At 38.5% G+C, this 27,971-nt stretch overlaps 2 protein-coding genes across 7 annotated transcripts in view; one reads left to right on the top strand and one right to left on the bottom strand.

Annotated features, from left to right (window-relative positions):
• The window catches only part of KPNA1 (karyopherin subunit alpha 1), a 65,037-nt gene extending 64,215 nt beyond the window's left edge, over positions 1 to 822 (bottom strand). The window contains exon 1 of the mRNA XM_088147501.1: positions 691 to 822. The gene's annotated coding sequence lies outside the window, so the exon portion shown is untranslated. The remainder of the gene's footprint in view (positions 1 to 690) is intronic.
• Positions 32 to 27,971, top strand: FBXO40 (F-box protein 40). Of its 6 annotated transcripts, none has more exons than XR_015797358.1 (6): positions 32 to 336; positions 11,423 to 11,452; positions 13,782 to 15,665; positions 25,795 to 25,914; positions 26,249 to 26,554; positions 27,435 to 27,971. XR_015797358.1 is itself a non-coding variant. In XM_088147495.1 (6 exons), exons 3-6 carry the CDS (start codon positions 11,450 to 11,452, stop codon positions 26,492 to 26,494), a joined length of 2,253 nt encoding a protein of 750 aa, XP_088003621.1. In that variant the 5' UTR covers positions 33 to 336; positions 739 to 826; positions 11,423 to 11,449; the 3' UTR covers positions 26,495 to 27,971. The 6 variants fall into 6 exon arrangements, 5 of the variants coding, with proteins under 5 accessions (XP_088003621.1, XP_088003620.1, XP_088003624.1 ...); XM_088147495.1 differs by adding an exon at positions 739 to 826 and having other exon boundaries at positions 33 to 336; positions 26,249 to 27,971; XM_088147494.1 differs by having other exon boundaries at positions 33 to 336; positions 26,249 to 27,971.

The following is a 27,971-nucleotide window of genomic DNA, read 5'->3' as shown; positions in this document are numbered from 1 at the left end:
AGCAAAGAAAATACCATTGCCCTTTACTGATAATATTGTTCTTTATTAAGATATGAATCACCTGTTCAACAGCAACTCTGTTAAATATCACTCTAGCAGTAACAGAGGGTAAATATCATGAAAGGACAGTGTTCCATAAAGTGAATCATGCTGCTGAGTGCATCAGTTTTATTTTTAACAGTCCATGTCACATGGATCCATTTCAGTTATTTTATTTCCTGCCTCCTCAGATTTCTTTGTCCTGTGCTCTGCTCCTAGCATTCTCTGGCCATTTCAGCTCAGCTGGATAAATCCAAGAGACCTTTATGTACATGAAAAGAGATTGTACATTTAACGGTAAGGCTTTTTTTTTAAAAAAAACTTCTTTGGAATACAAGCTGAAAGATAAACGCTATATGGTATGTCAAAATCACCATCAAAAACAGTAATTTGCAGTTAATTTGCAAATTTTATTGTCCAAATCTTTAGACTATTTTGAAGCTTGAAGAATTGATTAAAGTTGGGATCTCAGGCTTGCATACTATACTTCCACTAGAAAATAAGGAATGTGTTTCAAGCTAATTAACTAAAGAGAGATATTAAGCATTAACCTATTTGAGCTTCAGATACTTACCTCCCTAAATCCCATTAGCACTTATACAATTTATATGCAAATTTACATGTAGTCTTAAAGCTTACTTTAAAACTTACTTGGTTACTTTCTTTTCTTTCTTGTACCTGTTCTACTTCCGTCAACAGATGATTATCAGCCTGAGGCATGATCTCATCCTGAGAATCTGTTTTAAGTGCCAGGGCTCAGTCCCTCAAGACATTAAATCAAAAGAAGGTCAGGAGTGCCCTTATTTCTTTTCTGATCAGCTGAGAGTCAGAGTGGACAGAATAACAATGTAATGACATCACACCAGTTGGTGGAACTGGAATGTCAGGGGTTGTGCATTATTTTTGAAGTGTATTAAGCCTAACTGTGGTTTACATACCATTTTTGGTTTATGTCAGATACCATTGGGAAATTGTATCTTCATTTTTCAGGAATTTGTCACTAATCATCCAAGCTGAAATTCTGGGAGGAAGGGGTTGAGGACATAAAAAGAGATTTTATTGTTGCTGTCCATCCTTGTACCAAACAATAATGAGGAATTTTAGTAAATGAAAAAAAAAAGAATCCTTACTAAACAATTAAGATAATTGCTAAATTGATTATAAGAAAGTGCCTTTGAAATTCCTGAGTAGAATTAACTGAGCTTTGTACTTTTTTAATGATGAGAATGGCTCTATCAGGAACTTCACCTCATGAAATTGGGGCATCACCAACAGCTTCTCCTGAGAGTTATGGGTAGTTCCTCAAAGCAAGTCCTTGTGTTGGCAGAAAAATATGCTAGCATAATTTATGCTGCCCTGGTGGATGATTTACCTCAGCAATGAGGCTTGTTAGTAACCTTGTCTTTGCATCTTTACTGTAGTGATTGATAGATTCCCCTGGTTTTGTTTCTCTCCTATCTAGCATCAGCAGCCATCACAGTTGCACTCCTTAATGTGTGGTGGGGCAGGCCTTGGCAAGTGTTGGTGGGTTCTTGGGATGGAGGATTTACCTAACTTTCAGTTTGCCTGAGTGGCAGGTCACTGGGGTAGAAATGCTCCACACTGGCAATCTCACGTGGGCTATATCTCAACATGGGTCTGCTGGTCTTCTGGAGTATCAGTAGAACCAGATCCAAAAATAGCCCAGTCAAAAGGTCGGTGGGTTAAATGAAGAGTATGGGGGTATGGGGTAAAGTGTGAGGATCTCACATAACACACTGAGGGAACTCCCTCCCATTTCATACCAGCCCTTCCCTTCCCTACACACCAAACTGTCAGCAGAGCTATTTTTGCATAACAGTTTACCAATCTTCCCATTACTTGTGCTAGAATGGGGAACAGGCAGAATATTGCGTATCAGTAGCTGCTGGAAGGGAATGGTAGCACTGGCTATGAGAGGCTGCAGTCAGCAGCCCCCAGAAATATTCCATGAAGTATTCCAGATGGCATTATAATTGGCAAAAGGGCACTGCCTCCCTCCCAAAGTGACAAAACCAGCGGAGACCATAGCTGTACAAAACCCCTTATTGGTAGAAGCAGCAGAAAAATTTTAAAATACCCATTAGGGACAGAAGCAGCAATACATATTTTCCCCAGTTTTAAATTAACCAGCAGTCCTTTTTTATGAACACGTGGCATCTCTGATCTTCTACAACACTGAGGGTGGCTGTAGCTGAACTTGAACAAGTAACCAACTTATCCTGTTTCTAAAAGAAAACCTGACCTAAGGCCTCAGCTGAGGAAAGAGCTTGTTATCAAAACAAAGAGAACAAGAGGGAAATTCATTTTCTCTAGCCATAGAGGATCCCATGTTTAAAAAAGGCATTTTGGGTTACATTATTAACATGTTTCAAGACCCTGGGAGAGAAAGCTAATTTTAAATGGCTGCAAAGGACAGCTAATCTTTCTTTTTTCTGATGGTGGCAGCACTTCACGGATTGTTTCCCACCAGAACTGTGTGGCTAATTCAGTGTTTCTCTCCGTTTGCTTGATTAGAATAGGGATTAAATAGAGACAAACTTCTTCACGGTACAGATTGTCCATAGTTTCCATGCCAAGTGTGATTGCTTATGATGATTTCCTGAGGGCAGAGTTCACCAAAGTAAATGACAGCTTTCTCTCAGTTTTCTGTCATCATGGAAGTTAGGGGAGAAGAATGAAGAAGTACCGTAGGAAGCAGGTTCAAAGGAAGAGTTCTGAAGGGTAAATGCTGTCTTCAAGCTGATCTCGTCTCCTGATGACCAATGTGAACATGTCCCTGTTGTTTTCTTCATAATATAGGAGCAATTTGCCATTGCCTTCTTCTGGGATGTTTTTTTCAATTTCCCAACCTCGCTCACAGCCCTGGTGTAATCTGGACTCTCCCCTGTGAGCACTAACCAGGCCTATCTTTGTCTCCCTTCCCAGCCCTGACAAGGTCAAGCAGGCACTGAAGACTATCCATCTTCTGATCAGGGGAAAGGAGAGCAAGGACTCATTTCAGGCTTGCTCTCCATCCCTACACCTAGTGCTCAAAAAGAACAAAAGTACAAAGAGTCAATGTTTTTTGAGCTGCATCTTCAGTGCTATATGTATTTAAAAAGGTAAACTGGTGTGATATATAGCATTTTTGCACTAGGTGTTTACAGCATTACTCATTTATTGCTGTAGTAATATAAAGCCTGTCTACATTAATGATATATTGCCACAACAATGGCTGGCGTATGTTATAAATCACTAGTATACTACTTGTCATATTTCAAATATAGAGGTATTGCACATTAATATAATTTATTAGCAATAAGGCAGTTATATGGCATGTACGAACAAGCCTTCTGTGAAGAGCAATAAAGATAATACTTGACATAAACTACATAAACTTCTATATATTAATCACACTAACAAGGAAAAAATCTCTATGAATTTTTCTTTTCAGAAGACTAACCAACTATTTACATACTGACTTTTATACATCTTTTTCCAGGGACGACTCTAGAGCATTCAGAGTATCTAATCTTTCATGTTTACCTCTCCTCTTTGCAACATTATCTTGTGCACCTGCAAAGGGGAGGGATAAACCTGCTTCTAGACCTGCCACACCTACTAGCAAAATAACAGGGCCTTTGGTAAATTTTGCACTCATGGCCATTTAAAAAAAAAAGATTAATTTTTTATTCTTCACTCCTGTAGTCATACATTGAGAGTAAGATGAAGAACAGTACTGTTCGTTCATATGCCAACGCAACCCTTCAGTGAACTGGCAGCATAGCCTCAAGGAAATTAGTGGTTTTATGGCCCTCACAGACTTAGACACATTTTCCTAGTAAGACTGTGTAGTATGACCAGGATTTGACAAGAGACTTGGTTTATGAGAAATTAGCTTTGGTGCTCTTCTTTCCTACATTTGGTGGGAGCTGGCATTCTGATGACCCAGGAGAATTGGCCGCAACCTCAAACAGCAGCCTAGATTGCATCGTGCCCCTTGGGGGTTTAGAGATGCTAGGTCAACATGCAGATGAGGTTAATGGCTTTTCTTTTACCACTTTTCTTAACTATTGTGATGAGCGGAAACTAGGGCACACACTACATTTCATCAATGGATGCAGGCTCAGTGGACACAGAATTACATGGGCTGAGGGGGAAAAGAGAGGAAATACCTGTGTCAGACTTAGATCCCTCTACCCTTCCAAGAGACCATGCTAAAGAGAAAAAAAAGTGAAGTCATTCTTATGCTAGATGTAGGAGTAAATTTTAAAAAGGGAAGAAATTCTACTCCCTAAACTAATTCTTATTCTGAAGGAGGTTTCTCACTTGAGACAGGGTTGTCACCTAGCAAGGGATAGAAAAATAAACTTTAGTCTAACTCTAGTGTTTGGTAATGTGGTTTTACTGTAGACAACATGGAAGTTAAGTTGAGCCAGAATTTCTCAGGGCAGAGATGTCAATTGCATCAGTATCTGACAGTTATCCAGCTTCAAGGCCAAGATAGGCAGGACATAAAGTATGTTAAACTATGGGAAGGATGGGAGAAAAGAAGAATCAGAATTAAACTACAGCAGGTGTAATGAGGAAGACTGCACCTTCATGATGATAAAAGGCAATTCGCTGCTTTAGTGGCTCCTTCCTAGTATGCAATAAGATTTATATTAGCCAGCCATGTTGTGTTTCATGTATATCAAATAGCACTGAACCAAGTACAAGTCAAATCATATCAGGAAAGTCTGCTAAATTCTTGCAAGTGAGCCTGACTGACAGATGGACAAATTAGGTGCTCACAATTCAATTCCCAGAGAAATCAAAGATGGTCATCAGAAGATCTTTCACTCCATGCTACTCTTGATTGATTCATCCTTCAACCAAATACAGTTGCAATCCAGAACCATGGTGGTTTACAGAATTATCTAGTTTTGGAGACTATAGATGACTGTTCTTATGCTTGTTGGCCAGTTTATTTTCTGGAACTAAAGCTTGTTGCAGAGTTTTGGAGCCAGTGCTTGTAGAAGGCAAGGATAAAAACAAAGCTCTTTCTATGCCAAAAGAAATGAACAAAGGGAAAACCTCAATACATCTTTTGATTCTTCAATATTTCAGCAAAACGAAGGGGCTTCTCTATGTTTAAGCCAATTGCAAGCAAGACTGTTACAAGAAAACTAATCAGTTCTCCACAATATCTTCCGCTTCCAAGGAGAAAAAGAAATACAGTAGTCCTTTTCCTGACAGCAACCAGATTTGTTCACAGAGGCCAATAGGAGGCAGGCTCTTCAACTTTGCTTACCACTGGTTAATGTTGTTTGAGCACTGCAATCAGTTTCATGGGGTCATGATTTAGAATCTGCTCTCCATTCTTGACAAGGATTTGGGGCAACTCTGAAATCTAAAGGTCCCCTCAAGCATTAGATTTTTTAAAGCTATTCAGCACCTACTGAATTTCAGTTCCATCAAACTGATTCCATGGAATCAGGAAAAATAAAAAATGGTTCCCTCAAAAAGTGGGAATGCAAGGACAGTTTTGGATTTGAAATTGCAAAAAAACTTTATAAATGGGAGCCCCCAAGTCTGTAACAGAATGAAGCTGGCAAGATAGGAACCAGTGATTCCTATGCTAGAGAGAACCACTATGGCCACATAGATAAGGCACCTTCCAAAGCCATCAAGAGAAGTACTAAGTATTTATTGGCTTGGAAAAATAGGGGGGGGGAAGCCTAGAATTTAAACCCTAGGTCTGTTGATTTCTGTGCTGCAACTGACACATTTCTGTGTATATGGCTTCATTACTGTTTGCTGTAAAGAGACCAAACTTGCTGAGTCATGTCTATGAGCCTTCTACTGAGCAAGCCAAGACCTAAATAAGGGGTTACTTGTCCAGAGAGCCAAGATTTGGCTGTGCCTGATGTGAAGCCTGACAGCTAAATTGGTTCACTCCTATTCCCACCACTACAGGAGAAAACCTTGCCAAGACACCGATCTTTAAATTCATCAAATGGCCAATGCCTTGCTCCAGTATCAGACCAAGTGGTTACCTAGATGTGTACAGATGACTGAACTATCAAGCCCGACATGTAGCCCCTGCTCCGGTCCTGGCCCAAGACATTGCACTGTAGCTGAAGCAGCCGGAGCAGCCACTGAGTATTTGCCTCCTTGCCTGACAAATGTTATGAGAATCCAAGTACACTTACAGCTCATTCTGAATTATACATCTCCATGACTGAGCTCAAGTAGGGTTAGCCTAAGACAGAGGGAACTGCAAAATGGACAATCTGTCTTGGATAACTGCACTAATTTTGTAGTATGTCTGAGGGCTAACTTCAAGGACCTGGTCAAGCAAGTGTCTGCCAGTTATGAAATATGTTACCTCTAACAGGTGAAACATTTGGTTCAGAAGTATTTACTGAGTTTCAATTGTGTATTAACTCAGAATTTGGACTGGAACAAAATAAGCTTAATTGATCAGTACAAAGAACTGTCAGATGAAATACAGGATGATCTCATTTGTAAAGGGACTCCAGAGATTATGATAACCTGTTGTGCCTGAGCACTAATTGTGGCGGAATATGGATGGGAAGAAAAGAAGCTTCACATTCTTGTCTACAATAAAGAGCCTAATCTTGCTGAGTTGTGTCTGTGAGTCTTCTGCCAAATAAGCCCAGACCTAATAAGGAGTTAAGTATCTGGAGAGCCAAGATTTATAGCTGTACCTAATGTGAAGCCTGACAGTAATCAAAACTAACTACTTAACATTCATTGATTTCTTAAAGGCTTACTTCCTCTGGCTGAAAATGGTTGACATGAACGTTTCTTTAATCTACTTTTGATAATATTTATAGTCTATTGCTCATACTTGAAAAGACTGATGAATGTTCAGACTGAAGGGGAGACAACTTTAAAAAGGGCTCTGTTGAGCCATCATGGAAATGGGAGTATCTGGAGGTAATTCTATATACATTCACAACAATTGATGTTTTTGACAGACATACTTTTTCATGTAAGTTGTTAAGCTGAAAAACCAGAGAAGATGAAAGTGATAAGCCTGGTACAATTCAGGGAATTACAATGTCCTACCTGCAGCTGATCCAGTGATTTCACTTTTTTTCCTCAGCCACACACAAACTATGAATGGCATTCATATAAAAAAGTTGATAGGATCAGAAGTTCACCTACAGTCTTAGGTAGACAAAGGAACCTGCCAAACTTGGAGGGTTAGGGTTAGGGTTAGGGTTAGGGTTTCCTAGAATTCTGAGGAATCAAACTTGCCTTAATGGAATTGCCAAACAGATTTCAAATTCACAAATAAGAAAGAAAATACTGTATGACAGTATAATATAACATATAATATAAAGATGATCATACTGGAGCATACTGTACTGGTTTTAGCCATGATATCACTGGTTCCCAGATCTTATCAATGCAGTAGACTTGCTAAATACAGAAGATTTATTTGATGGAGAGGGAGCAACAGAAATGTGGAGAAGGTAACAAAATAATGCTGAAATTCTTGATTTTAAGGAAAATCAAAATGATTGTAGTCAAACACATATCTTGGGTTTATTAAAATAAAAAAATATTTTAATAAACCCAAGTAACAATAACAGTTTTGTGGCAGGAGACACTAGTAGGAAAAAGAGCTCAAGATGAATGGGAATTCTAAAAAAAAGAAGGTATGGAAAGAGCAATCACAAGCAATTCCAATTTAAAAAAAAACAACCAAGCAACCAATGTGGCTATGCAAAAACTTAAGATGTACAGTAAAAAAAAAAAAAAAAAGAAGAGGAAAGAAGGAAAGGACACCAAGGAAAGGTACATGGGCATCCATTGAGGTCAATGGAGGCAAATGACCAAATTCCTCCTTTTTGTATTTGTAAGTACTTATGATTATGTACATCATACTTTGATTATATCACAATGCGTGCTTTGCCATTTTGATGAAATTTCCATTTGCTATGGATGCCCCTGCAAATGTATGTGCTGATACTTTGTATATGTATAGATTGTATCAGAAAAGCTATAGACAAAAAAGAGCTGAGGTTAGCAAAGAAGAAAAAGGAAAAAAATGGTAAGAACAGTGAAAGTTTTCTTCCGATATGTTCAAAATAAAAGGAAAAGAATCAGTAAACCAGTTGAGTTGCTAACAAAAAGAGCACGAAAGATGACAAAACTACTAAATTTCCTATTTCAGTTCAGTTTTTTCTAGCAAAACAATATAAGTTCCCTTCTGAACAGCAGGATGGAAGAGCAAGATTGCCACTTAATAATGACAGAAAGATAGTCAAAGAATATGTATTTATTTTCATCTCAATATCTCTAGGGCAGATGAATAATCTAAAGGAACTGAAGGGTACCAAGATCATATGAATATCTATGACGTTAGCATGAATTATTGGCAAGACTCAATATATAGACATGTCTTCTGTTTACCCACATTTAAAGTTAAGGGGAATGGTCACTGTCAGGTCAACAGACAACATTAACTTGAGCTACTGAATAAATTACTCAGGTTATAGAAAACATCATAGTAATCTGTAATATTAGCACTCTTGGTGGTCCACAGTGTATGTTCCCCATCACTGACCCTGTTTGCTGCAATACTCAAAGGTCCAGTCTATTAGACAATTGGGCTATATGCTATGATATTCATAGACATCAGCTTACACTTAAACTCTCTTTTGGGCGGGGGAGGGGAACTATTAATTAGAACTACAGTAATAAGTTGTTTTGCCCAGCATTGTAATTCCTTACTAATATAACAAAAGCTTCTGGATATAAGTTCATATGCTTTAGTTTTATTCTAGACTTCCTGAACACTAACTTGCTGTGGTGGAATTGAGAAAGTATATAAGAGCGACTAAAGACAAATGAGTGAAAAGTTTACTATAATTTTAATGAAAAAAAGGTCTGTCTAGGCTCTCACTGGCCTGTCTTTATAGTAGGTGTGGCCTTCAGAGAGAACAACATAAAACATTTTAAATCTTCACAAAATCACATATGTTGCAACAAGACAACAACAAATTTAGCAATGTAATTTATAGAAAAAGCTATATTCCTTCTCAGCTCTTGGAAGCAGTACTTCAAGATGACAATTAGTTATTGTCTCTTGGGGATTTGAAAGAGGAACCTTTTGGATCTTCTCTGAGTAATTTCCATGGGATAGACATATTGCTCAGTTTGGAGGCAGCTCCTCTTCTGAGTATTGTGGTTGTCCTGTGCATCTAGTAAATGTTGTTATGGATACTTTTTCAGCATTTGACAAGCTACTAGTATGCTATTCAGTAGTTAGTGGTAAAAGGTCAGGATAAGAGTGGAAGCTGGTTCTATAATCATCCAAAAGTAATCATTTCTCTGTCCTAGATCTTTGATCTCAGATTCATTAAACTGTATCAAAGACCTATCTTCTGTCAAGTTGGAGAACACATGTGTTGTCAATTCAGCTGGCATTCAGGCACTCCTCTTCCTAATGGGTCTGCTTGACAACTCTTTGCAGGTCTTTATATCAACAGTAGCTGTAGGTCTAAGTGTGCTTGTGGTCAGCTTTTTTGCTCTTGATTAATTTCTAAAACTGGAATATTGCCAAACTGAATAGTTCTTGACTTATTGGGAAGAATATCTGGATTTATTGCTTTGCTAGCCATCAATAGCCCAGTTGAGAAGTTAAAGGCTTCTGTGAGCAGAAAGTGGTTCAAAACAAATTAACTATCTTTACAAGCTTTCCCTTGTAAAGCTTCTGATTTGCTCATCCTTTGGTACAATAGTGAAGGAGTTAATGAAGCTAACCTCTGATAAATCACACTCTTTTCCTGGCCCACCAGCAAAAGCTGTTTATTTTGGCTTTGCTTTGTCAAGGTCACTGATAAAACTGAGGCCTTGGATACACTAGCAGTTGGCATTTTACCCACACAATGAGCAGAGTCAGTTACAGCTGCTTCACTTGTTGTAAATAGTGAATATACTTTGCAGAACATCCACACTGGGAACATTTGAAAAGTATCATGGGTTTTCATCATAAACAGCATGAATAGATCTGTGGGCTGATTTAGTGCTAATAAAGTTCTCTTTCTTCCTACTGTACTAGTCAGTTACTCAGCTGAGACCAGGTCAATGCTGCTAGCCAAGAAGATGGCTATGTATCAGCATGCTAACCCTTCTAAGAACCACGGTATTTAGCTTTAATAAAGACAGTTAATCTGACAAAAGCATCAAGGAGATGTTTCATGAAAGCAGTTTAATTTACTTGATCAAAGATAGCAGCTATAATCAGCACAGTTAAAGGCATTCTCCTGATCTTTACTCAGAAGAGAAAGATTCTCTGACAAGATCAGGTGTACCAGTAAGTGAGACAGGGAGGGCTCACTCCATTGGACTTGTCCCACCCAGACAGTAAATGAGAGCTCTGAAAGGTGTTTCACTCCACTCACAGCTCCAATTCTGGTTCCAATGCATATGGAAGTCGAAGGACACTTAATTTACTTAACATTTCCTTGATTGGCAAGAGAACATCTATTTTTAATTGCTTCACTGGTTTAGCAGAGATTTGACAGCTTAGTCCTTACTTATTCTGCATTGGTGAGACCACACTTGAAGCACTACACATCTAGGATATTGGCAAGTTAGAACACCTTCAGAAGAGGGTAGCAAAGATGATGCAAGGATTTGAAAACATTTAAGCATTTGTAAAAGGAAGACTGAGGAAAATTAAATGGTATTATAATCAGAGGAAATCTATTACTGTATCATAGTCTTAGTATTAAGAGTGAGAAGGCAACTTCAGATTAATCTGCTTTACAATAAGCATCCATTTTGATTTACCAGAAACATGCAGTCACTAACAGGGTGATACTACAAAATATAGGGTTTTTGTAGGCAGTATTCAAGATATATAAGTAGGGATCTGGTTGGATATATTAACAGTGCAAAATTTCTTCTTTGTTCCACTGATGGTCTTAACTGGGAGAAAGAAGTAGGGATTTTGCCATGACTGTGTTAATGCCCCCTCCCCACATTACATTGTTTTATTTGGGGTCAAATGTGTTTCACTGCTGGCATGAAGAACAAGGATGACCTTCCCATGGAGGAGATAAACAGTGGTTTTGGCCCTGCCCAGTGATGCAAGAAATAGGTATAATTTTCAAGGGTAATAGAATCTCAGTTCCTCCTGGGAATTCTGATAAGACTTCTTTATCCTCATAACTAATAATAAAAAGTCAAATAGCACACTCTATAAACTAACAACATTAACACCATAGTTTTATAAAATTATAAGGCTTTTTGATAATATCTCTATAAATACAAATATTGCATATCTCATATTATTTCTTTCTAAATTTCATGAAAGACCAGTTATCTTTTTAATTAACTATTTTATTTTTTCTTCCAGAGACATCAAAGGTAACTGACTAGAGCTATGGTAGGTCCTTTTGAGGGAAAAGAAAGATTATTGTTTAGTTATAAGGAAAAACTTGTGGGGTTTTTTGTTTGTTTAATGTCATTGTTACAACATACTTTTATACCTTTTACTCTTGAGTTTCTTTTGTCTGAGGTGATGATCTAATAATGGTTCTCTACAGTACTATTCTTGAACATAGAAAATACACTAGAAATATTTTCCATGCCATATCATTTTTCAGTTTTTTGTATCAGGATTTTTAACCTTTTTTGCATTACCATCATGTGTCTGTCTTCTTCAGTTTATAGGAAAAGGAAGCCAGCAGGTAAAGTACAATTGTCTCTCAAATGTTGGCTGAGTTTGTATATTCTGCTAAATCAGGTTTGTTTTTCTGGTATATTAAATGAACTATAATGGCCATGTTCATACAGAAACAAACAAACATGTTTAGAGTGAGATTCTATTATATTTCTGCCTATAAGTCTGATCAGCCTCCCCAGAGCAAATTAGAAGCCAAAAAAAAAAAAAATTGCTTATGGAAAGGACAGACATTTAACCACCCAAGACCAATCACTATCTACATTTTTAAAGCAGTTGTTCTCTGCTTGTTGGCTGGCCCCTTGAAGTTTAAGGAATAAAGCAACAAGTGAGCATGTATTGTAGGAAAAAAAGATGATTTTCTATGCAGGTTGTTAGGAGTGGAGGAAAGGACCCTTTGCTATATTTAACTTTTTAAAAATGTTTATTAAAAGCATATACACATTGTTTTCATTTCTGAAAGATTGAACCATGAAGTTTATCTGGAGCTCTCAACTTCTTGCTATTTTCTCTATCTCCTGAATGAAAAGGCAGGATGTAAATCTAATAAATAAATAAATAACTCCAAGAAAGCAATCGGTATCCTTGAATACTGCTTAAACCAACAGTTTAATATTTTCGTGCCCCTGTTTTTATGGAAAACAGCCATCTGATGGTAATTGCTTCTTGTGCTGGTGAGTATAGATGATTAAATATAGGAATGAATACATTTCTATAATTGAAAATTCTATGAGGTCCAAATCTCAAGTCCCTACTCAGTGAAGGAATCCAAATTAAAGTATCCCAAACCGATGGCTGTCTAGCCTCTGCTTGGACGTAGCCAGTAAAGGGAAGCCTATCACTGCCTGGACTAAATCAGACATTTTTCTAACAGTCCAATAGATCCATGAAGACATCAAGAATCAAACACAGCTTAGAGGCTTTGTAAAAAATAAACACAAACCCGTAAGATATTGCAAGTTTATTAAAGCTCTTAGGATCTGAGTATAGAACAATGCATTTCTAGAAAGTTTATATCACTGTCCTTTTCAAACAAACTAAGCTTTAAAAATTTAGCAGGTATAAACTAACTTATGTTTGAATCACCTTTGGAAAGGTGAGATATCTAGAGAAAATAAGCTGTTTCAGGTTGCTTAATCAGTTAAGAAGGCAACCCATTTTTTTGTTTTGTTTTCTTCTTAATTATCTACCCGTCTCTTGCTTTTTCTTTTTTCTTCCCAAATTATCCACTGGTACATGCAACTGGTCCACTTACACATTAGTACATTTGCACCAGTGGTTTTTTTTCTTTGTCTAAGTCAGTGTTATCCAAACTTGGCCACTTTAAGATGAGTGGACTTCAACTCCCAGAATTCCCCAGCCAGCCATCATGAACCTACAGTGCTGAAATTTGTTTCCCTTTATCCTGGTACCATGATACTGAAGGCCTTGGCTACATTCTCTGTTTGACCAACACTTAATTGGCAGAAGTCAATCCTAAATTGAAGTTGCATGGGAGCATGCTGTATTTGCCTGTGATAGATTCCCTGTTTCACTGGCTGGGGGGATTCTGGGAGTTGAAGTCCACTCATCTTAAAGTGGCCAAGTTTGGACAACACTGGTCTATCACAGGCAAATACAGCATGCTCCCATGCAACTTCAATTAAGGCTTGACTTCTGTCCAATTAAGTGTTGGTCAAACAGAGAAGGTAGCCAAGGCCTTCAGTATCATGGTACCAGGATAAAGGGAAACAAATTTCAGCACTGTAGGTTCATAATTCATGTTTTGCAATGATTCTGACAGACTTAATTAATATTCTTATTGCTAATGGATTAACTTGAATTGTTACGTGATTTTTATATTAAAATTTTACAAAGTTGTAGCTACATCTCATCAATATTTTGAAAGTGGCTGGTCATCTGCAAGAACTTTTTTGTGTGAAATAGTTCCTGTGCATTTCAACATGCAGAATCCTTTTAGCTATAACAATTGTTTGAGAGTTCCTAAATGCTTTGAATACTTGCTTCTCTTTTTTCCCCTGCCTCCCTTTAGATTAGCAGACAGCGGACTCCTCTTGGATTGCATAAACACTGTGAGAAGTGTTTCAGCAAATACTGCCAAGCTCCAGCAGAGCCTACAATCTCATGTGTAGTGATCAGTTGCCGCTTTCACTGTGGTGCTGTCTTTCATATGTGCAAAGAGGATGATCATAAACTCCTGTGTCCTCTGGAAGAGGTCTCATGCCTTAACTCTATTTATGGTTGCCCTTTTACAATGGCCCGTTTTAAGGTGGCAAAACATCTCCAAGTTTGCCCTGCCAGCATAGTTTCCTGTTCTATGGAATGGAACCGTTGGCCGTGCGCAGATTCTGAAGCCATTCTGCATGAGAATATTATGAAGCAACAGTCGAAGGAAGAGTGCCTGGATGTGGCGATAGCTCTGAGAGATCAGGCAGTTCTCTTTAAAGCACTCAAAATGGCCGAGCTCTTCCCAGAATGCAGAGAGACTTGTACCCAGGAAGAAACAACAACTGATCTTGACTATTTTGAAGAAATAGCTATTGGAGGAAGAGCTGAGCAGACCACAGCAAATGAAGATGAGGCAGCTGTGCTTACCCAGCAGGATCGTGAGAATCTGGCAAAAGATAAAGAAGGGGTGGATTTGATTGGTTACAAATCCTGGGAAAATATGTTTAGTAAAGAATTTAGGGCTTGCCAAGTAGCAGACCTGTCGACTGACCATACAAAAAATGCATCTGAAAGCGGATCTCTGCATAGAGAATGTGCTTCTGGTAGCCCTGTGGAAGAAACTAGCAGTACAGGAGGCACTGAAGAAACCGAAACCCCTCAAATCAATTTAGCAGCTGAAAAAACAGGCTTGGCTCCTTGGCAAGATGGAGTACTGGAGAGGCTGAGAAAAGAGGTTCCTGTTGGGGAGTATAACATGTACTTGGTGCACCATGGAAGGATGCTCATTCATTTTGGTCAGATAGCTGCTTGCACCCCCAGAGAAAAAGACTTTGTATATGGAAACCTGGAAGTTCAGGAACTGAAGACTGAGACCACCTTCAGACCACCACTTAGTTATTGTGGCAAAAGAGCAAAGCTTGGGGATCCTGTGGCACAAAAAAAGCCAAGTAAGAGCATATCCCTGGATACTTCAGAGTTGGACATAGATCTTGAAGAACTTCCCAAATCAAATGAAATAAAAACTACACTGTTGTGTGCCCTTGAGAAGGAACTAAAAGGCCATGAGATATCTAAAATGAAGTCTATTGATGCCTTATATGTGGATATTGGGACTCAAACATACAACTTTGCTGCCCAACCTTTCTCTTCAAGAGCTGTTCTAGCAGATATTTTAGATACAAAAGACCCGCTGGATCTCCATTTACAGCTTCACAGTGAGAGTGTAACCCAAAGGTACAACAAAAGCAGCTCTGCATTTACATTCTCTTGCAACCACTTTTTTAGGAGAGATGAGTTCTCTTCACATTTCAAGAATGTTCATGCTGATATCGAGTCCTGCCTAAATGGGTGGTTCCAGCGTCGCTGTCCACTTGCCTATCTGGGGTGCACTTTTGTTCAATATCCTTGGCACCCTTCTGGGCAAAAGGCAAGTGTTATCTACAACCCACACCTTATGACATTTGCTGTCAAGCCAGAGATTGATCCTATGCTCTCAGAAGCAAAGAAAAGCAACTTTATCAGAAATAAACAAAGGAAAGAAAGGATTGTTCTAACCAGTCTTCCCTTGGAGATTCTGAAGTATATTGCTGGATTTTTGGATAGTGTTAGCTTGTCCCAGCTGGCCCAGGTATCAGTACAGATGAGGGACATCTGTGCTACTCTGCTGCATGAGAGAGGAATGGTTTTTCTGCTATGGAAAAAGAAGAGATATTCTCATGGAAGCACATCTTGGAGAGTCTGCGGAAAGGCAAGTGCTGGGGGTACTGAAAAGGGCAGAAGAATTAGCCAAATAGGAGGATTGATCGATATTTACATTGGGTTCTAAGTTAATAGATATTTTTAGCATTACAAAGTAATTTTAATTGAGCATGCACATACTGTAGTTTAAACAATCCTGTGACAAGCAGAATTGCACAATCATAGGATTTGACCTAAACATTTCAAATCAAGGGTCTCAGGATCACCAAATGACAGATTTCAGAATGATTGGCAAGAATCATAGGCAGCTGACTTTCTCTGATTTTCATGCTTTTGTGTTTTTACTCCATAACTGATGAATTTTGCAAGCCAAGTACTAGCACAGTCAGGTTCTGCCCACAACTCATGAGGTGATCCTCTCTATGTAACACTAGACTCCAAGCTCCATTTTCTGTCTCAGTGACAAATAGATATATATTGCTTAACTGTGGTACAGTAGGCTAGTAACAATTAAATGTAAGTGAACTACACTAAGAAAGGAAATAAATATGATAGGGCACTCAGACCAAATATATAATGGCTAGATAAATGAACTTAACCCAATCTAAGAGCCTTGGCTTATTAGCTGTATACAGTCATATTCTGATGAACAGCTTGGCAACTTGAATGTTAGCCCCCATCCTCATGATTCAGGCTTAATTTCTTCTCCAAGCAGACTTATCCCACTGTTTTCCATAGCACAAAACCCAGAGTAGAGTGAAAGAAGTCAGGATAATGCACAATTATGTCAGCAGTTCTTTCAATCAGCACAGCAAGGGTTGGAGTCCATTAGAGATCATGAGTAAAGAAAGGCTCTAAATGAAACATGTGTTTTCTATTCCTGAGAAAGGTAATCAAGAAAATAGTGGCCACAGAACTCCATATGAATCTGGACAGGCTTCTGTTCAGAATATGATACTGACGGTGTTTGGTGGATGACCTATACTGGATAGGTGGATAGGGTGTGGCCTTGCTAATTCTCTTGGAACGCTTTGTGGCTTTTAATACCTATGACCCTGGTATCTTTATGGACCAGCTGGCTTTGAGGTCTACTGTTAAGCTTTGAGGTCTATTGTTTTGCAGTGATTCCAGTCCTTTCTGTTCAGTCATATCCAGAAGAGGTTGCTGAGTAATTGCTATTTGAGAAGAGTTCATAAAAAGAGTATGTTGTTGTTGTTGTTGTTTAGTCGTTAAGTCGTGTCCGACTCTTCGTGACCCCATGAACCATATTGCGCCAGGCCTTCCGGTCCTTCACTGCCTCCCTGAGTTTGCTCAGTTGCATCTCATTGCTTCAGTGATGCTATCTAACCATCTCATCCTCTGCCGTCCTCTTCTCCTTTTGCCTTCAATCTTTCCCAGCATCAGGGTCTTCTCCAAAGAGATCTCTCTTCGCATTAGGTGACCAAAGTATCTGAGCTTGAGCTTCATTATCGATCCTTCCAATGAGCAATCAGGGTTGATTTCCTTTACGATTGACTGGTTTGACCTCCTAGCAGTCCAGGGGACTCTCAAGAGTCTTCTCCAGCACCACAGTTCAAAGGCATCAATTCTTCAGCGCTCGGCCTTTTTTATGGTCCAGCTCTCACAGCCATACATTACTACTGGAAAAACCATAGCTTTGACTATGCGGATCTTTGTCGGCAAGGTGACGTCTCTGCTTTTTAATATGCTGTCTAGGCTTGCCATGGCTTTCCTCCCAAGGAGCAAGCGTCTTTTAATTTCATGGCTGCAGTCTCCGTCTGCGGTGATCTTGGAGCCCAAATAAATGAAGTCTGTTACTGCTTCCATTTCTACCCCTTCTATTTGCCAGGAATTGATGGGTCCAGATGCCATGATCTTAGTTTTTTAATGTTGAGTTTCAAGCCAGCTTTCGCACTCTCTTCTTTCACCCTCATCAAGAGGCTCTTTAGTTCTTCTTCACTTTCTGCCATTAGGGTGGTATCGTCCGCATATCTGAGGTTGTTGATGATTCTCCCTGCAATCTTAATTCCGGCTTGTGATTCTTCCAGCCTGGCATTTCTCATGATGTACTCTGCATATAGGTTAAATAAGCAGGGTGACAGTATACAGCCTTGTCGTACACCTTTCCCTATTTTGAACCAATCGGTTGTTCCATGACCGGTTCTAACTGTTGCTTCTTGGCCCGCATACAGATTTCTCAGGAGACAAGTAAGGTGTCTGGTACTCCCATCTCTTTAAGAATTTGCCACAGTTTGTTGTGATCCACACAATCAAAGGCTTTTGCATAGTCAATGAAGCAGAAGTAGATATTTTTCTGGAACTCTCGTGCTTTCTCCGTGATCCAGCGAATGTTGGCGATTTGATCTCTAGTTCCTCTGCCTCTTCGAAACCCAGCTTGTACATCCGGTAGTTCTCGGTTCATGTATTGCTGAAGCCTAGCTTGTAGGATTTTGAGCATAACCTTGCTAGCATGTGAAATGAGTGCAATTGTGCGATAGTTTGAGCATTCTTTGGCATTGCCCTTCTTTGGAATTGGAACGTAAACTGACCTTTTCCAATCCCGTGGCCACTGTTGCGTTTTCCAAACTTGCTGGCATATTGAGTGCAGCACTTTAACACCATCGTCTTTTAGTATTTTAAATAACTCAGTTGGAATACTGTCATCTCCACTAGCTTTGTTGTTAGCAATGCTTCCTAAGGCCCACTTGACTTCACTCTCTAGGATGTCTGGCTCAAGGTCAGCGATCACACCAGCGTGGACATCAGGGACATTAAGATCTTTCTTGTATAGTTCTTCTGTGTATTCTTGCCACCTCTTCTTAATCTCTTCTGCTTCTGTTAGGTCCCTGCCTTTTTTGTCCTTTATCATGCCCATCTTTGCACTAAACGTTCCTTTCATATCTCCAATTTTCTTGAAGAGATCTCTAGTCTTCCCCATTCTATTGTTTTCCTCGATTTCTTTGCATTGTTCATTTAAGAAGGCCTTCTTATCTCTCCTTGCTATTCTCTGGAAATCTGCATTCAGTTGCTTATATCTTTCCCTTTCACCCTTGCTTTTCACATTCCTTCTTTCCACAGCTATTTGTAAAGCCTCATCAGACAGCCATTTTGCTTTCTTGCTTTTCTTTTTCTTTGGGATGGTTTTAGTTGCTGCCTCCTGTACATTGTTACGGACCTCCGTCCATAGTTCTTCAGGTACTCTGTCTACCAAATCTAATCCTCTAAATCTATTCATCACCTTCACTGTGTACTCACAAGGAATATGATCTAAGTCATACCTGAGTGGTCTAGTGGTTTTCCCTACATTCTTCAATTTAAGCCTAAATTTTGCAGTAAGAAGCTCATGATCTGAGCCACAGTCAGCTCCTGGTCTTGTTTTTGCTGTCTGTATAGAGCTTCTCCATCTTTGGCTGCAAAGTATATAATCAATCTGGTTTCGGTATTGACCATCTGGTGATGTCCATGTGTAGAGTCGTCTCTTGTGTTGTTGGAAAAGAGTGTTTGCTATGACTAGCTTGTTCTCTTGACAGAACTTTATTAGCCTTTGCCCTGCTTCATTTTGTACTCCAAGGCCAAACTTGCCTGTTATTCCGATTACTCCTTGACTTCCTACTTTAGCATTCCAATCCCCTATGATGAAAAGGACATCTTTTTTTGGTGCTAGTTCTAGAAGATGTTGTAGGTCTTCATAGAAATGGTCAACCTCAACTTCTTCAGCATCAGTGGTTGGGGCATAGACTTGGATGACTGTGATACTGAATGGTTTGCCTTGGATACGCACTGAGATCATTCTGTCGTTTTTGAGGTTGTACCCCATTACTGCCTTTCCGACTCTCTTATTGACTATGAGTGCAACTCCATTTCTTCTAAGGGTTTCTTGCCCACAGTAGTAGATATAATGGTCACCCGAATTAAATTCACCCATTCCCGTCCATTTCAGTTCACTGATTCCCAAGATGTCAATGTTCAGTCTTGTCATCTCATGTTTGACCACATCCAGCTTGCCTTGGTTCATAGATCTTACATTCCAGGTACCTATACAATATTGTTCTTTACAGCATCGGACCTTCTTTTCGCTTCCAGATACATCCACAGCTGAACGTCCTTTTGGCTTTGGCCCAGCCGCTTCACTCTTTCTGGAGCTACTTGGAATTGCCCTCCGCTCTTCCGTAGCATATTGGATACCTTCCGACCTGAGGGGCTCATCTTCCGGCGTCATATCTTTTAGCCTTTTAACATTGTCCATGGGGTTTTCTTGGCAAGGATACTGGAGTGGGTTGCCATTTCCTTCTCCAGTGGACCACATTTTGTCAGAACTCTCTGTCATGACCTGTCCGTCTTGGGTGGCCCTGCACAGTATAGCTCATGGCTTCACTGAGTTACGCAAGCCCCTTCGCCACGACAAGGCAGTGATCCATGAAGGGGGAAAAAAAAGAGTATACACATATATAAAAAACAATCTAACCAATTACATTCCATTAATATTGCCAAGGCAACAAAAAAGTAATTACTTCTGAAATACAATAAACAGATTGAAGAAAATGAAATAAAAATTCTGTAACTAATTTTTACTCTGTTACAACATTGAATGGTAACAGCTGCATCAAGCTAAGTGGTAAAACCCGGGCAACCTTGATTGATCTTGAAAAGGTAAGCAGGATCTGACCTAGTTAGTGCTTAAATGGGGGAGCTCCAGGAAATACCAGCAATGAATAGTCCTGGGACATTTAAAAAAAAAACCCTCCCTGTAGAAGCAATGGCGCAAATCAGTTTCATATTGCTGTCAAGGAAATTATGTAGACATACACATGAAGTTACCAGGAGTTCAATTTAATTTCAAAGTATAACAAGAGTTCCACAGAACTTTAATAATATATTATTATAAATAATGTTTGAACAAAGATTGTGAATCTCTTTCCCCAATGTTTTGTGCCAATAATTGAATGATCAAAATACATGTAATACATCTGAACCAACATATAATCTCCCTCTAGGAGTTCTGATATCCAACCTCAAAATCTGCCTCTTTACTCTTTACCAAGTTTTCTAAATTTTGCCCTGTTATAAAGATTATGTGCTCAGTAGCTCAAATTATTATGAAGGTTCTTTTCATCTTGTATGTTTTTTATCATGTTACTTTTACATGTTAAACTTTAAATTTGTAAGTGAACTTACATCAGGTCACAAGGACATTTCATAATATGCATGACACTTGAGCTGACACATACTGTGAAGCACCACAAATTGTTTTGTTGTTGAGTATTCTCATTTAATACAGTAAATAATGTCATTTTTAATTGGAAGTTAGTAAAAATACTATAAGGTCATATTATTTTATTTGTTCATTCTAATTTCCCTTGAGAAAGGATTCATCCAATACAAGCATAGAGGCTGGAAAAAATTAAATACAGACACTGATAAGAACATAGGGTTTTTTTCATTTTTTTTTCCTGCAGTATCCTGCAACTAAATTGTCCATGGTACAATTGTAATTGTATGGCAAGCCTAGATAGCATATTAAAAAGCAGAGACGTCACCTTGCCGACAAAGATCCGCATAGTCAAAGCTATGGTTTTTCCAGTAGTAATGTATGGCTGTGAGAGCTGGACCATAAAAAAGGCCGAGCGCCGAAGAATTGATGCCTTTGAACTGTGGTGCTGGAGAAGACTCTTGAGAGTCCCCTGGACTGCTAGGAGGTCAAACCAGTCAATCTTAAAGGAAATCAACCCTGATTGCTCATTGGAAGGATCGATAATGAAGCTCAAGCTCAGATATTTTGGTCACCTAATGCGAAGAGAGATCTCTTTGGAGAAGACCCTGATGCTGGGAAAGATTGAAGGCAAAAGGAGAAGAGGACGGCAGAGGATGAGATGGTTAGATAGCATCACTGAAGCAATGAGCATGAAACTGAGCAAACTCAGGGAGGCAGTGAAGGACAGGAAGGCCTGGCGCAATATGGTTCATGGGGTCACGAAGAGTCGGACACAACTTAACGACTAAACAACAACAACAACAACAACAATTGTAATGGGATAGACTGACTGATTTTACTAGGTTTATATGCTGTTCCAATCACAACCAACTCTTAGCAGTTACATCCCTATGTTTAGTAGTAAAATAATGTACACAACTATGAACTATAATAAATTACTTTGCACCCAGGAGTACAAGAATAACTGTTAGCCTGTTATCAATTGTAGGCAAGGCACTGATGAAAGTAAACCAGCAAAAGGTATCAGAAAAGAAGAAAGCAACTAGCCTGAGAAGAAAGATGGTGCTCTGACCAAATATTTGTACAACTGCTTGAGGAGCACATCAGGTGTAGAAAGAGATTCACTGCTGTGCTCACTGACTTTGTTGTGGCATTTGATGGTATCCATCAGCCAACACCATGGAAGACACTCACTGCAGATGTGCCTGCTGAAAGAGTATGCCTTTTGCAGGAGGTATACAGGGACCATAAACTTCTAATTGTGTTAATGGCAAAATGTCCAAAGACTTCCTTGTATATGCTGATGTGAAACAAGGCTGCATTGCATCTCCCTTGCTGCTCAACTCCGTGATAGATGCAGTCATGTGGAGAATCTTTGCTACTCAGTGTAGTATAACATTTGGACAAGGAATTCATCACAGATCTCATGTTTGCTGATGACAGGGTGATTTTTGCAGAGACTGAAAGAGAAGCCTATGACATTCTATTTGATGTAAGAACTGCTTATCCATATACTTAACCACTAATACCGACAAGACCAAAATATTCATAACTGAGGGCTCTCAGACAATCATCCATTTTGATGGAGCTCAGATTAAGCAAGTTGAACAATTTCAATACCTTGGCTCATTTGTCCAAGAACAGAAAGCAGCTGCTGCCACAGCCGGTATCAACAATCAAATCAGCCATGTTGCCTCAGCCTTTGGAGCACTGACATGCTGCCTCTGGCAGAAAAATAGCATAAGCACTGCTAGCAAATGCACGTCTATTGATCTTTAATATTTTCAGTGCTGCTATGTACGAAGGGCAGAATCTTAGACCTTGCTTCAAAATTATGGGGAAAAGTTTGAAGTTTTCCAAAAGCACTGCTTATGCCAAATATTGGTGATTTCAATTTATGACAAGATATAAAATGTAACAATTGTGATGTCAATGGACCCATAGAACCTACAGACACATATTAGATATACTGTGGGTCATTACTGGATGCAAGCTAAGGACTTTAAATTCAAGTTCAAACTTCCTGCCCAAGGAATAAACAATTGGCCAGTAACTATAAAGCCTTGCTGTCATTTCCTTCAGGGCTGTCTGCAACTGCAAGCCTAACACATTCTCAACAACTCTCTTTAAAAAGGGAAGATTGGACTGTCTGATAGTCTAGCTGATAGTCTAAAATTGCTGGGACAAGTAATGGCTTCATGAAGAAAGGGTACATCACTACATCCTTCAAGATGTCCCCCTGGCTGAGGTATTTCACATCTGCTCTGAGATACAAACCAGATCTAACATATGGCCTCTCACATATTAGGTCATCAGGAGTACAATTATCTTAAAGTCCAAGATTGTCAAGGTGACCATGAACTCTTGGGCTGTCACTGATTGTCTCCCCCACAGAAGTCTCCCAGCACCATAAACTAGGAGAGAGAAAGCTGAAATTAAATCCAGACAAGATGGAGGTGGTGTTGGTCAGTAGAAGCTAGACATAGAGTCAGAGGTTCATCCTATTTGGTGTGAGGTTGTATTATCTCTGAAAGAATAGATCTGCAGCATGGCAATGCTCTTTGATTTTTATCTCTCACTGAACATAGTTGGCAGCTGTGGTGAAGAACATCTTTGTGCAATTATGACTCCGGTACCAGCTGCAAGTGTTCCCAAAACAGTCAGATTTGACATGCCTTGCTTACATCCTGTCTTGATTATTACAGTGTACAATATCTAGGGCTGTTTTTACAAGTGTTCAGAAGTTGTCATTGGTATAAAATGAGGTAGCTAGGCAGCTAACAGGTGCAAAGATCATTTGCTATACTTTAAGAGAAGGTGGTAAGTTACTAAAACTGTTTATGTCATTGTTACGAAGGGGGAAGTCATTTCTTTATATATATTTTTCTTTCTTTCTTTTCTGCCTATTTTTTCTTTTTCTTTTTTTTAGTTTGTATTAGTTCTTATCTTTTTAATTGTAATGTTCAATAAAATTATTATATATATAAAAAGAATATGAGTTGGAATCATATTAAAATACAAATGTTTCTTTCTACAGAGAACATTTTATTTATCAACTGATACCACAGATAGCATAGTCTGGAAATCTATTTTTAGGATATATATTGAAATCTATGATTTTGCCACATCATGACTTCCTGACGAGTACAATAGTGAACAATGGTGTTTGAATAAAATCTCTGATCTGGAATCTCCTGATATTTTTGATATAAGCCAAGACAGGAACAGTGGGGCTGGTTTTTAGCTCAGCATAATTGCTGAGGGTCTGCTTTTTGGGATGCCTCCTTCAGGTCCCCTTCCTCACCTGAGGAAGGCTCCTGAGAATGGGCAAGCATACTGTCTTCTTTCATTTGTGTCAAAGTTGGAGATAAGTTCAAATTACCCATTAATGTATTTGATTTATATCCTACCTTTCCTTCAGGAGCACAAGGTGGCATACCCAACACTCCCTCTTCCTATCTTCCCAACACCATTTTAGCCTTAGGCTAAAAGAGAATGGCCAGTCAAGTCACCCAGCAAGCTTCTGTGGCTGAGGGTGCACTAGAATCTGGTCTCTTCTCCTAATTCAGTGCCTTAGTCACTACATCACACTGCCTCCCTCAGCTGAGAAAGCTTCCCAACAACCCTTATGTAGAGATAAGCAAAGAATGTAATCTAACACTCCAATCCCAATATATGTCAAAAATATTACTGAGACACAGTACCATTTATTCTAATTTAAAGAGAAACCAGGCATGATACTAACACATATATTACTGAAATAAGAATAGGAATGGGAGTTTATAGCTGATCTGTGAAACACAATGAAGTATCTCTCCCATATGATTTCTTTAATATTGTCAGAATTTCTAGTAATACGAGCAAGAAGTTCCAAAACCAGATTTGAAAAGAAGAAAGCTTCCCACACTTATCATGGTATAACTTTAAAAAAGGGTGGTAACACAACATATGATTTAGGGTTTTAAAAAAAATGAATTCACACTATAAAACTACAGAAACCCATATTAAATCAGTACTTGTTCAGAAGTTTTAAAAAAAATGTATAAAAAGGTTTCTCAGCATCCAAAGAAATAATAGCCGCTGGATTCTTAGTATTTTGAGCTAAACCACTTACATCATTAAACATTTAATATTATCAGAGTATTGATGACCCCCAAGTAAACCCAGACTGAGCTACATGCACAACGGTTGGAAGACCCGCTGCAGTCTAGGGATCCCTGGCAGCTCTTTAGATCTTGGCATCTGCATTTATCAAAGAAATAGGTCTACAATAGAACAGATATAGGAGGTAGTTCTATAGGACTGTATATGCCTCACTGAAACTAGAAAAAGCTTTGGTATATTCTGCCAATAGAACAGGAGGTAACCACACATTATACTCTTTGTATTGATTAGCTGGAAAACCATCACGGCCAAATGCATTCCCACTTCCATACATTTAATTGTAGCCACCACTTCTTGAAGAGAAAAGGTAGTGAGATTAATAATCTCATTCTGTGATAGCTATGGTAATCCCAAATTCTCTCCCTCTTTCCAGTATTATTTCCTGATATAATGTAAAAAGAGTTCTATTTGGGCAGTGTACTTGTTAAATACTTAGCGGAAACCAAAGATCTACATTGCTGAAAATATGGGTGGGATTAAAGATTAACAGAGTTAATAATCCTTTATTTTCTCCTCTAAAGATTTAACTTTGAATAGTGTTGCTGCTTTTTATGAAAAGTGTATCCAACAATACAATCTCTTATAAATACTTTGTTATATCCCATTCAAAAGTCAGCAATGAAACTGAGTCTCTGCTGATATGACAAATTCTACCATCTCTTGTTTCATCTATAATAAAAATAGATTGATACATTCAAAGACGCTCTGTAAAATGCACGCAAATTATTGTTGGATGAGGCTATTTTCAGAGGTACATGGTCTACAATAATTATACCATCTATGTTATTTGCCTTAACTTTAGATACCAAGGAGTGAGATACCAGGAAAAAACATAAATGAAAAGAATGTCTATGTGCAGAAGAAGGAACATATATTCATTTGGGGAAGGCTGGAAGGTCTAGCTGACAAAGTGCAATGCAAGGTGTTGACCTAAATAGACCAAATCTATTATTTCCGATCCTTTGCAATTCTAGCCACAGCAGTGGTATCTTCTATTGTTCATACAATACATACAAATATTTTGTTAAAATCCGAGTTCCTTAACTCCTATAATTGATACATCTTCCATTTTTTTAAAATCAGAATTTATTCTTATACTCCCCTGTTTTCACTATGACACAGCTAGTGAAATAATTACATAATATTAAATTTTGTCCATGCTTTCCTTTGGTTCATATTGTAAAGAGCTGTTTGCAAGATCTTATTATCACAACACTGACATTTTCTTGCTCTTTCTTGTTTATATCTTTTGCTAGATCTGGAAATTTAGCAGTCTGTTCTCCACTATTAATAGTTGGCAACTCAGCAATATTCCATCCATGGCTGTACATTTAAAGACTTGTCCTTTTTATGAAGTGGAACATAAAAAAGACCCTGTTTTGCTTACTAGCATGCTTTTACCTCAAGAACAAATCAAAGAGAATTTGGTCTCCACATTTAGACACAGACGTGGATACGGACCTGGTTCCAAGAAATTTCAGGAAGACTGCACTGATTTCTGAAAGCATGTATTAAAGCATCTGGGATTTTTTGAAATGCACTGCATAGTCTGCTTTGATACAGTAGGTCAACAAAATATTTTTATAGTTTGCAGATTGGTCAAGATGATGTTAGATGCTGTGTTCTAATTTTGTAATTCTTGGTTCCCACACGGGCTTATGAAGCTCTAAAGGCCTTCTTTTATCTCTGAATATGATTAATAATAGTGCTATTATTTTCTATTTTTTTTCCTTTTTCCTATCAGTTTTTTAATCTACTGCGGTTTATTTTATCTGATTTACCTAAGTTCTTATTGCTCTTTTGGTTTATGATTGTACGTTTAATAAATAAATGTAAAAGTAATATAATTAAAAATCATTAATAAATATCATAGGTGTACTTAAAACTAAACTAACCCAATTGAAGGGCCAAACACACATTGAAATATAACTGTTTTAGCTTGTTTATAAAATACCAGCAGGGTGAGGGCCATCTATTCCTCTGGAAGACCTTATGGTCTTCCATAAAACAATTTGATAAGAGAGGTCAGTATGAATTTGTCAAGAACAAGTCTTCCCAGACCATCCTTATTCCATCTTTTGATTAGATTACTTCTTTAACTAATTGTGGGAATGGTATAGACATAATATAATCTTTATTTCTACATAACATAAGTGGTGAGATAGGATGCCAAAAGGTTCAATTCTGGGCCTCTCTACTCATCAATATTTTTACTAAAGACATAGATAAGATAGTGGAAGGAATGCTCATCAGATCTGAAGAGGACACAAAATTGTGTGGGATACACCATAATGGTCTATTCCTCCACATTTTAAATACATACAAAAAATTCATGTTTTCTTATTTTTCATGGCAGAACATGAACACTAATACACAACTGTGCCTATAAGTCAGAAAAAATTAGACCCGAGGCTTACTTTAATTTTTTGTGTTTTTTTCCAGTTATTTCAAGAAAAAATGAATGATATTACTTGGACTCAGTTTTCACTTGTCAGTTCTCTCCATTCAACCTGCTTAACCACTAGAAAGCTCTGAATGGAAAAGTAATTTCCCCAAACACATAGGTCAAAAGATGTGCACTGCACTTTAATTGAGGGAAAGAATATCCATTTGACACAACATGAGGAGGAGGAGGAGGAGGAGGAGGAGGAGGAGGAGGAGGATAAAGGGCTTCCAGGATCCCTCTTATTTCTCCCCCCCTACTTTTATTTTTATCTTGTTGTAACTGCTTATTTTGCTTATTTTGTATTTCCTGACCTCTGACATCTACATCTGCAGAGGTCAGGAGGTAGAGAATTGGCTGAAGAGAAATGGAAAACAAGAAAAAAGGAAGTAGAAAGCTGCATTCTTTTTCCTACTAGCCTTTTTCCTGGTTACCCAAGTCCCAAAACTTTCTGCTCTTCGGATTTGCTACTTACCTGCTGAGTCCCTGCACTTCTCTTTGTACTCCCCCCTCCCCGTTTTTTTCCTGCTGATTTA

The sequence above is a fragment of the Python bivittatus genome, unplaced genomic scaffold, assembly GCF_059951505.1.
Source record: "Python bivittatus isolate LINGU-HERP-01145 unplaced genomic scaffold, Pbiv_v1 ctg000520_np1212, whole genome shotgun sequence".
NCBI classification, from domain to species: Eukaryota; Metazoa; Chordata; class Lepidosauria; order Squamata; family Pythonidae; genus Python; species Python bivittatus.
The sequence above is the reverse complement of the archived record's forward strand: the minus strand, read 5'-3'. Positions and strand labels throughout refer to the sequence as shown.

What these genes read in the sequence shown, in the direction of transcription:
- FBXO40 (XM_088147494.1), top strand. An exon ending in CTTGGAGAGTCTGCGGAAAG is followed by an intron (nt 15,666 to 25,794) that starts GCAAGTGCTGGG and finishes CCTTAACTTTAG; the next exon opens with ATACCAAGGAGTGAGATACC. An exon ending in CTGACAAAGTGCAATGCAAG is followed by an intron (nt 25,915 to 26,248) that starts GTGTTGACCTAA and finishes ATCTTTTGCTAG; the next exon opens with ATCTGGAAATTTAGCAGTCT.